The sequence below is a fragment of the Anarhichas minor genome, unplaced genomic scaffold (assembly GCF_050575085.1).
Source record: "Anarhichas minor isolate MPS153535 unplaced genomic scaffold, ASM5057508v1 ptg000043l, whole genome shotgun sequence".
In the NCBI taxonomy this organism is placed as follows: domain Eukaryota; kingdom Metazoa; phylum Chordata; class Actinopteri; order Perciformes; family Anarhichadidae; genus Anarhichas; species Anarhichas minor.
In genome coordinates, this window is record NW_027466489.1 from 2,613,249 (window position 1) to 2,624,313 (window position 11,065).

Below are 11,065 nucleotides of genomic sequence, written 5' to 3' on the forward strand. Positions count from 1 at the left end.
AAAGTCACCGTAATAATTCAACCACGTGAAATCTGTTCTGTCCATAAATGCTATTTCATAATCACTATTGTAGAACTGGTTCTAACCACACTATGTCAAATTAATGGCATGTCAAATCGTATCAAAGTTTATATCCAGTTTGCAAAAAATAATTATTGCTGTTTTATTAAACCATGTAAGAAATAAATGATTTCATATGTTAGACTGACCTTGAATATATCCGGAGACTTTTTGACTGAAATGTTGTCAGACTGGGTCAGAGAGCAACATCTTCCATCGCTTAGAAATTATGATCATGGTAATTATTGTAGCTAGCGGATTTGTATCAATAGTTAATGAAATATTTTCTAAAGCTATATAATTCCGTTTTAGGCCTTTAATAATAGCAACTTGTTTGAAAAATCCCTTTGACTGATTGGCCTGCGTGGCCACTTACCTTTTGAAAAAGGGCTCGGAGGAAAGGATAAACTCCAGTCAAGGGGATTTTTTTTACAACCTGGCAACCCAAAATTTGTTTGTCTTATTGCTGCTCTATAAATAATTAGTATGATTTATTTACAGCTAATAAAGCCATTGGATATAACTTATAAAGTCTTGATGAAAGGTGTATTATTAGACAGTGTTGATACTACTATGAGGTGTTCTCTTTGAAATACAAACAAGTGTTGCTTTAAGTCGTACAGCAGTACAGTTAAATTAGCATTCAGCTAAAATGCTAAACTGTTAGAACAATAGCAGAGACCAGCAGTCAGTGAATTGATGCAAAATGTACCTTAAGTTTGAAAACATCAGCTAACATTAGCTTACTTAAGCTGCTGGTCATACCAGACCAAGTGAGGCCGCAGCATGTGTATTCAAATGAACAACAGCGCATTATAATCTAAAGAAGACTTTTCAATTGTAAGAGGAAGAAAGTGATATTTCTTCTCTTCAAAGTTACAGTCTGGCTTTAAAGACAATCGCAGTCTCATCGTTCACCAACAGAAGTTCTGAATAAAATCGTACAAACAAAACATTGTGGTTTATGTTACACATTCCAGATGTTTGATTTATATGATTTCAGGATAATCTTCAGAGATTATTTACATTGAATGACCTCCCATCATATTTCTGAACCAGATTACAGTTATTCTAGGTTTCACATCTTTAAGGAAGCATTAGAGAAGCAGAGTATCATCCGTTAATCCTGTGATTCATTTCAGTTCCACTTCACTGCATCTGTTATGATGCTAAATGTGTGACATTTATTAATGTTCACTGAACATGTATGTATCCTCCTTTAATGCCGTCAACATAGATGTTGCAGACATTATGATGGCTAAGCTAGCGAAGCGACATACAACATGCTCATGACCCGAATGAACCCTCCTCCATCTTTTCATTTAGACAAATGGTCGCGCTGAAGACACCATTCGCTCTAAAAATGAATACAACCCAAGGATCGTTTCAGAGTTGTTTTGTCTTTTTAATAATCACCGTCTGGTAAAACCCATATGACCATTACATTTATGACAGGTATTCTTACAGTACAAGACAGAACTCAAAGGGATCAGAGCCGGTGGCATGGCCACACCTGACCACTGAAAAGTAAGACATTCATCGTCATTAGATTGTTCCAACTTTTACATAGAGTTCACAAATGTATTTTGCGTTTGACTCCTATCAAACACAACAGTTCTTTCTCGATTACCTAGCAAATTCTAAAGACCTTGATAGAAACAGCAGAGTAGAAAAAAAACATTGTATAACAAGAAGCAGAAGAATTCCTGATTTTATCTTAATTTCCTGTCAAGATGCAAGATGTACAATATATTGCTTTCAGGTGCTCAACTCAAAATGGGTGCCCCAACACATTCTTCTGTATCGCAGTCTGGCCGTTCACTCGTTTCTCCTGCAGTTAAAACAGAGGAGCGGTGTCTCCGACGCGGGCTCAGACTACCTAACCGTTACACCACAGGGGGAGCTGCCATTTAAACAAGATACAGGAGCGTAAGGATGAACAATCACAAAGATAGGCCCAACGTTAGTAGCCCCTCCCCAAAAGTGCAGCTTTCCATCACTCATCAAGTGAAGGTGAAACACAGAATGACTACAAAATAAACTAAAACTATTCCTGTTCACTTGGGAGCGCAGGCCAAAGGCCTTGATCCTCAGACACAGTATCCAGTCACAGCAGTACAATTGAGGAGAGGACACGATGAAGTACGAACGACACAGGGATGAGCAGTAAAAGTTTCCATGGCTGACATTTCACCATAATTTAAAAAAAAAAGCTGAACAGGAGGCGACACGGAGTCTGGAATTTAGTCGCTAGATTCATTTAATTCCAGTGGAACTACACAATGATGTTGAAGGAAGTACCTCTTATAATATTTAGTGCATTGGCTATCAAATGTACGGTTATTTAAAAAGCACATAAACAACATGATTGTGATAGAAATGCTCTAAAATCCAGAATCCATGTGACCTTCAAATGTGAAATGCTGTTTCAGGAGGAGAGCGCCTGATTGGATCCAGACTCAACAGACATGAGCCCGATCGCATTGAGAAACACGGACACACAAGGTGGTGTTCAGCAGGACAGAGTCGGACCTGCTCCCACAGTCTTCAGGCCATTAACCGATATGCTGGTCCCACAGGCCAAAGGAAGCCGTGGCCTCATTTATGAAAAGGTTTTTTTGATTTCTACAAACAAAATCCAAAGCCACCCATTAGAACATTTTAATTGAATTATCATTTTCTTCTGGATTATGCTGCTAAAATGTTCACCGTGACTCATGATTGTGGCTGTCCTACTGGCCCCGTTGCCATCTTTTTAGTAAATCTAGTAAAAGTGATTGCTTAGTGACATCCGGGAAAACGTTTTCATAAATGCAGCCTTAAGTTGCCCAAAAACAGGTCGACATCACAGCGAGAGGTACCTAGGCAGACCTCTGGGTATAGAAGAGGATATAGGCCTGAGTGTTGCACACTTCCTCCACACTGCAGACCTTCATCTCAGAGTCATTACAGTGGACCCAGAAACCTGGAGACACAAAGAGAAAAAGAGGTTACCGACAGAACCACAGGACGTGATAGCTTGATCTGAATCGAGTCCGGTCTCTTCCTCACCTCCTTCTGTATTGTAGCAGTATGCGGTGTAGTGCCCTGAGCCAAAGCCTTTCCCGTGATGCATAACAACAGCAGACAGATCGTAGGTGTAGCCTCCTCTGTGGACAGAGTGACCTGAGCCTGTGCAGCAGTATGGTTTGATGTTCAGAACCTGGTCGAAGGCCACGTGGACGCCGATTTTCTCCCTATGGTTCCGCCCAGACCATCTGCCATACAACAGGGACGAGTCAGCCTCACGGGAACCATGAACCATGATGAACACAAATGTACTGAAGCGCTCGGATTTCAGCGGCAAAAACACCCAGCAATGAACCCGCCTTGGTTTCTCAAAGTGTTTTTAAGATATTTAACAGTAAACATTAGAATAAGCAGCCGGTAGAGAAGCTTACCTGAAGCGTTTGAGGTGCAGCCGTAGAACCTGAGGTAAACGGTAGATCAGAAGCTGCTTTCGAGCCTCTGACAGAACTAAGGGTTTGTGGGATGATTTCCGTCTTCTTTCTGAACAAACCATGACACAATGAACTGGTAAATTAATCCACAATCAATTCAAATGGCCAGCACTGATATGAGGCTTTGTTTTAGTGCAGAGTTCACACGCTTTCTTACAACATATTAGACTTTGACAGCAAACAAAATATATATTTTGTGTAGTTTTCAAGTCACTGCCTTCTCCACGGCTGTCAGCAGTCAACACTCCTCACTCATCCTATGAGTCATTGTCCGCTGCTGGAGGAGCTGAACTGAATTCATTTTTATAAAACCATTTTGTACATGTAGTTATTCTAATTTAAATTCACATCATTCTAATTAAATTTCTCTGGGCACTAATTCCTCAAAGCCCAATATTCTTTTGTGATGGAACTTTGTTTGCACAAGTTTGTGGCACACATCACTATTAACAAAGCCGTTTGTTAGACATGTATTTTTAAATTCATATAAAAAGACTGAATCAGGTTTTAAAATCGAATGTTAAATTGTGGGCAGGCATCCTGAATTAATTCATAATTATCAAACTCCAGCTGTAGAGGGCAAATCTTAACAGATAAGAAATAAAAAAAAATGTTGTTTTGAAGATGTTTTTAAAACCCGCCGCCTTTGCTTTGCATTGTATTATAAACGTTGTACTAACTGTTGCAGTGGTTGCAGGCATAGATGCTGCCTTCGAGAGCCTCCATTTCCGTAAACTTGGACAGCATCTCGGTGAGGGTGCAGCTGCGCTGGTACGCTGTAGCGCCTGAGCCTTTGTCTATGCTGTGGTATCGCTCTGGAAACTCCAAAGACAAATCCCAGAATGGCTCAACTGTGTTAGACTTGTGCTTACAGGACAGACACGTCACCTAAAACACACACACACACACACAGCGGGAAGAGAAACAGGTAAGTCTGGATGTTAGTTGATGACACACATTCTTAATTCTAAAATGAATTGCATCTCTGAAGACAATATCATGAGATGAAAATAAAACATCACAAAATGTCTGAGTAATGGAATGTCTTGCAGTTGATTATTGTTGTAGGGACAGAAAATTAAAGAATATCATCAGGCAATACATCACTGTGGAACACATCATTTGGTGATCACACTGTCATAAGTTGTTGTTTATTCTTTTAAAATGACCTTAACTGTGTGAGTTCAAAGCTTTGGGACGTGGTAGTCGTACTATAGAGTGTTTATAGGGGCACATATCTCATGTCTCACCTGGCTGAGGAGCTGCCCATGAAAGATGGTGTTGAGAACCTTTAGCACTTGCTTGGATAGTTTCCTCTTTGTGATGGGGATAACTATCCTGCGTTTGGACCCCTCCGTGTCCAGCTCCTGCTGCACCTTGTCCAGCAGCTCGCACAAGAACTCCTGGGCGTCCTGCTGGTCGTACCCACGGAAGGCCGGGATGAGGTTCCACACAGAGTGCAGCATGGCGAATGGAGACACTAAAGACCACCGGCCTGACCACATGACCCTGAAAAGTGTATGTAACTCATGGCACAGAGACATTTGCTGGCGGGTGGAGCAGCGAGGCTCCTTGGGCTGGACCAACTCCGAAGCCTGTGGGGAAGGCGGGGCGCTTTCCTTTTTGCCCGGGGCCAAATTCCAACTGCCTGGTTTCCCCATGCGTCCAAGAGGGCACCCTGACAGTGAGGCGTTACCACTGCCGACTACACCTCCCGTCACACCCTTCGTCTCCTGGGAGTTATTGGTCTTGGCCAGCAGCTCCTCGGTCTCACACAGGTCCAAAGTGAGAAAACACTCCCTGAATTTCTGCAGGTGGCTCAGCACTTGCAATATTGAGTTCATGTAACATGTGTTCCCCAAATTGCGCAGACCAGTGACACCTGGAGCGAGTCTCCGGCGGGTTACCGCGTGTGTGGAGTAGTACCGCCTCAGTTTAGCAGCTCTGCCGTTCTGAGGAGCCTTACGGGACAGGGTGAGAAGGGAGGGCTTCTTGGGAGGAGGAGGTAGGCGTTCCGGAGGGTCGCGGAATTTGCGAGGAATGAGTGTGATCATCGAGCGTGGCGCCTGAGTAAGAAGCCTCGCACTCTTTCTGGGAGGGACATTGACGAGCTCTTCCATGAGTCTCCTTTTCACCTCTTTTTTTTGTCTTCTAGCTTCCTCGAGTTTCTCTTCACGCCGATTCTGCAGCTCTTGATGTTTACCGATCCACATCCGAAGCATCTTCCCTAGGAGTGCTTTCCTCCTGTGACGCGAGGCCAGCTGCATGGCGGGCTGTGGCCCTCCTTCCCCGACCCAGGAGGTGCACTCTCCCCCAGATGAGGAGCGCAGTGAGCGTCTACCTGGGCTGCGAACGGTGGAGAGGGCCCCTCTGAGGAGTTTGAGGTCTCCCTCTGCATTATCATTGAGTACATAGTCTCCACAGGCAAAACAGAACACATCCAGCTCACGCACCTCCATGGCCAGTGGGTGCTGTGACTCCTGAAAGTGTTTGAGCGAGTGCTCCTCCATGAAGCGCCCGCAGGCCACGTGGGAGCACTTGAGGCAGGCCCACACTGAATCGGTGGTGCTGCAGTCCACACAGTGCCATTTTTGCGGATTGAGGATTGAATGGTCTTGGCCCAGACGAAGGCGTCCCACGTGCTTACAACGATCCATCTCTCCCGATACACATGTGGCCTCAGTGATAGGACACACGTCCTGGAACCAAGCAGCACCTCATTCTGAGGTGAGATTTACAGGGAAAAAAATCGTCAATCATTCATTGAATAAGCATACACGCATTGTACTGTACATAAAGTTACTTACTGTAAAAGTAGTTTGCTTAATCGGGTTTGGGACAATACATCACAACATCTGCAGAGAACTCAACGGCAATGATCGGATTGATCACCCATGTCCACCGTCATCAACAAGAACATTCTGAGAAACGGGGATGAAATTAAGTTAATAGTGTATAGTTGCATGAGAAATAATGAGACGATGCACCAAAAGTAGGAACATTAATAAAATATCTAATTTACAAACAACAAAAAAGCCACTTCCTGAGAAGACAGGTCACCAAACAACTAACTATCTTTCCACTTCAAGGACACCCAGCATGTAAGAGTATTCAAAAACAATAATTATAGATGATTTGCAATCTTGAACACATCAAATGGTTTATGTTTACAACGCCTGTTTACAACTTATTAATAAAACAATATCAGATCCTGAGAAATGACCGCGACTGCAAAACTGCTTCACAAAATGGGGTGTCACCGTTTGACGGATGTTGTGGTGCTATGCTAAACAAGATTAACACAATGCGTAAAAACCACTGGAGTGAATGAGAGACTTGGAAAAGACGGTTTCAAACAAGGCCTTTCTTCTCTTATGCGCTCAGGGGTTTTATTTCTTGACTTCACGGAGAGATTGGGCTCCAGATGAGGGGCTGTAACGCCCATTGAGACATTGTATGTAATATTGGGCTATAAGAATAAACTTAACCTCACATTCCCTATGATTATTAGTCCAGATCACTGAGAACCTTTGGAATGAAAACAGAGTATGGTTGATATGGTGTATGTATATTTGTACTGTTATTTGTTATAATAAATACACAAATGATTGTGCTTTTTCATGGAGACAATATTTAAAGATCCTACACGGCCAAACTTTGAGGCAGAAATGTTGACATAAAGGAGGATGTCTGTCTGTCTGTCCATTCCAGTTATGTGGTGAATCCATGTAATTATCAACCTCGTCGGTTATCTGCGCTGTACGACACCATTCTTCTTGCTTTTGTGGAAACCATCAAACACTTTAAAACTGCTATTTTTATTGAAAAGACACCGTTAACTTGGCGCAACTGGTTTATAGTTGGCTGCATACACCTACATCGTGCTATGTTGTGTGTTGTGCTTATTTGGAAGTGTCCATTAATGTGACGCCGATATTCACCAAATGTTACAATATCCCAAATGCATCCGTCCCGTGTTTTTAAAGCCTGACGCCAGGATCAGTACGGTCGGCTCTTATCGCCATGCTAAGCTATCCCACCATCACCATGTTGAGCCAGAACAAAGAGCAGTCAGGAGAGCCACTCTGCAGGAACATCCAATAACTTTGTTGGTCTGAGGCAGCTCAGCCAGCCATAAGTTAGCTTACGCCACTAACCGCTAGCCACGGCAGCTCCTGCAGAAGCGTAGCGTCGCCTACTCTTTCTGCTGTCTATTCTAATTATGTACTTTGTTAAAACACACAGAATTCGCTTCGTACCAAGTAGCTAACATGTATGTTCTTAGCTTGCCATAGTAGCTACCGTTAGCTACGCGGCTAACGCGTTTTGCGGAGGACAATCGAAGTTAACCGAACGGTTGTTGTTGGTCGCGAGCGTTCACTAACGGTAACTAAGTGTTAACACGGCACGGCTTAGCTCGCTAGCGAACTGCGCCGTTAACCGTTTTAAAAAACTCCCCGGTGACTTTCACCACAGAGAGCCGGTTAATGGGGTGTACATTACCACCGGGCCCCGTCTGTGTTCGTTACTACATTTTGCAACATCTGATTAACGGAAAAGCTGGGGTAACGTTACCATCGCCAACATCCATCCATCCGGTACACTCGGAGCTGGTTGTTGTCCTCGCAGATTGAACAACCCAACTCTCGATCCGAGCCCAGACCCCGCCGCTCTCATTGGACTGGGACTGAGCGGCAACCGGGCTCTCATTGGCGGAAAGGCTGAACAACAGGCAGCAGAATGGACCGTCCGTCCACCCACCGGTGCCACATGGAACAATAACGGAGGCCAGACCGCACACCGAAGACCACTGAGCCCCTGACCTCGATGTCCTCGAAAGCCCCATGTCCGCCATGTGTCAGCTGGTTTGTGCTAATCTGATCAAATGCATCATAGGATGTGTAACTTTTAAGCACAGTATTAGCCGAATGTGGTGTTGTAGTCGTCACGTGGAAGGGACTAAATCTAGATTTAGGGCCTCTTTTATTTATTGTGATTTAAATTAACACTGGATGAAACGGCATGGTGCTAAATACTAATCCAGCACAAGACTTTGCAAAAATACTGCAAAAAAAAATAAATAATAATAATGCACTGAGTGGAAAGTCATCTTTCCCACAATGTATTGTAGTTTTTTTACTGACTCATTTTAATACCCCCATTCTATTCGAAAATGGAAATCATTTTTAAACATTGTATAAACTTTTACGCACATTATACCGTACTTTGTAGAAGCACCATGGAAGTCCTCCTGCTTTTCATTCATTTATTTATACCTTCTTCCCTGCAAATCTTCCAATGTTAACGTTATTAGTAACACCTCTGTATTGTGCATACTGATCACTAGTATGGCCTAATAAGAAATTAAAACTGAACAGAGACCTCACTCGTGTTTCCTGTATTTTATTTAAACAAGTCAAAATCTCTATAATTAAAAGGTCTATTGAATAAACACAATTTAACTGAAATCCGCAGGTCTCTGCACAGATGAACAGAGACATCCTTGTGCATTCGTCAATTAGGGTTTTTTCTGTCCAAAGCCTTATTAACTAATCAAACATAAGCCTTTAGCCAACACCCACTACAGGAAATCTACGAAGAAAAACTCACAATTATCTGTTTTATTACTTCCAGCTAAAACTGTCTCTCTAGAGAAGGTTACAACCCCACCAAGAGGACATTTGAAATGTGTGTATGATTATACAATGATCATCACAATAGAATTGGTCAGAAACACATATTCTAGCTTCTGTTCTCCATTAAGTCTCTTTCATGCAAGATGTTTTTATCAAATAGGAAGGTTTATTACAATGTTGAGGCTCCAGAAATGGAAATTAAAAAAAAGCAGACTTTGAAAAACACCTGGATAACATGCTGATCCACAGGACCAGAGTTAAAGCAACATTAATACAAACATAAAAAAGTTTTCTCCGATGCCACTGACGACTCAACGCACGTTGCTTCCTGGCATTTGCATTTTACGAAGTTTGTTGAACAACTCCAAGTACTGAGTCATGGTGTCCACGCAGTCTGATGGTGCGAAGAGTCCTTCAGGCTTGGCAGCAAACACAGAAGGCAGTTCGGGGACGCTGGGGCCAAGAAAGGATTGCATGAACTCCTTCGTGAGGTTCCAGCAGTCCCCTGGAACTACGCAAGGACAGTACTCCACCTGGAGAAACACACAAAGCGTCACATGCAGCCACAGTGGAAAAAAAAAAAAAATCATGTTTCCACTCTCACTTATATTCATTTAACTACATACCTCTACTGATATCCCTCTGGCACTGGAGCTCATTGTCACAGTACCAACTTTTATCAAGAAGTCACAGTAACGGTATCTAGAACCACGACACTCCACCTTGTGCCCCTTGGCATTTTGAAAGTGACTTTTTAGCTTCACCATGAGAACGTCAAAGTTTGCGTCGGCTATCAGGCAGGGCCCGCCTTCAAACAGACCCATGCAGCTCAGCGGAGTTTCAGAGTTGTGCATCATGTATAAGAGCTTGGTGGGCTGACCTGTAACAGACGGGCAAGACTGACTGTCAGAGGTGTCAAGTAAAGAACTTGATTCACTCAAGTACTCTATTGTTTTGAAGTATTGATAACTAAATGTGTTCACTTTGTGAGATACTTTTAATTAAGCACAATGCAATTTGACTTTTTTCATAACGGAAAGTGGTGAGTTACAAGTTGATGATTGAAGGTCTAAAAAACGTCACTATTGAGTGGCAATGTGGGAAATGTAGGATTCAGGGTTTTGGGAGCAATAACATGGACTAAAAATCAGGATTTACTGCCTGCTAATGTCCAAATCCATCTATCAGAACGATTAGAAAAAGTACAGAATTAAATATTACCGCTGACGTTTCCTGTTGCATGGTATGTCTCACAGTCTACCCAGAAGGTGCCCTGCTTCACAGCACCCAGCTGCTCCAGCTTCTTGTGCAGGACGTCCACTGTCTGCTGCACGCTCTTCCCCTCCGTCACAGGCACCTGACACACACTGCAGAACAAACAAAAGCACCAGGTCAAGTCAGGATCTGTAAGGAAGGACTGAGAAGCCAAGTACGATTGAGATGTGAGAAAGATGAGCAGAGCATCGTGTGAATGAAAGTGAGCGATGAAGCGCTGCCAAAGTAACACAACAACATGTGCGATGGCTGAGGCGAGATAGTGAATATACGGTATGTACAATAATTACATCGTTTTCCAAACATTAACATTTTAAATGCAGCTAAAAACATGAAGCAATCGTCTCACCAAGTGACCCCCATTGATGTTTTGCCTCAAATTGTATTCTTGGTTGTCGGTTGAGTACTTCCGGGTGAAACATGAGTCTTCCGCTAGTTAAATCGGAGTATTTCAAATTTTAAACAGACACGAAACATCCGTGACAATTGATGAAGCTCGATATTTACAAATCGTGGACCGCAAAATAGTTTAACACCAACAAAAACAGCAAACACGACTCTACAATCCTGCTCGGTTTCGACGTTACGTGACGC

At 43.0% G+C, this 11,065-nt stretch overlaps 2 protein-coding genes across 2 annotated transcripts; both read right to left on the reverse strand.

The window, feature by feature from the left end:
* Window positions 1-1,444: 1,444 nt before the first annotated feature.
* On the reverse strand, window positions 1,445-8,385 carry usp49 (ubiquitin specific peptidase 49). Its single transcript, XM_076110531.1, has 7 exons — window positions 8,136-8,385; window positions 6,368-6,481; window positions 4,811-6,282; window positions 4,241-4,448; window positions 3,501-3,609; window positions 3,112-3,317; window positions 1,445-3,025 (listed from the first exon to the last, which is right to left on the reverse strand). The coding sequence occupies exons 3-7, from the start codon at window positions 6,215-6,217 to the stop codon at window positions 2,922-2,924; spliced, it is 2,034 nt and encodes a 677-aa protein (XP_075966646.1). The 5' UTR covers window positions 6,218-6,282; window positions 6,368-6,481; window positions 8,136-8,385; the 3' UTR covers window positions 1,445-2,921.
* A 562-nt stretch (window positions 8,386-8,947) lies between these two features.
* Window positions 8,948-11,045, reverse strand: med20 (mediator complex subunit 20). The gene is made up of 4 exons (XM_076110533.1): window positions 10,821-11,045; window positions 10,418-10,563; window positions 9,823-10,076; window positions 8,948-9,729 (listed from the first exon to the last, which is right to left on the reverse strand). Exons 1-4 carry the CDS (start codon window positions 10,832-10,834, stop codon window positions 9,508-9,510), a joined length of 636 nt encoding a protein of 211 aa, XP_075966648.1. The 5' UTR covers window positions 10,835-11,045; the 3' UTR covers window positions 8,948-9,507.
* Between the last annotated feature and the right edge of the window lie 20 nt (window positions 11,046-11,065).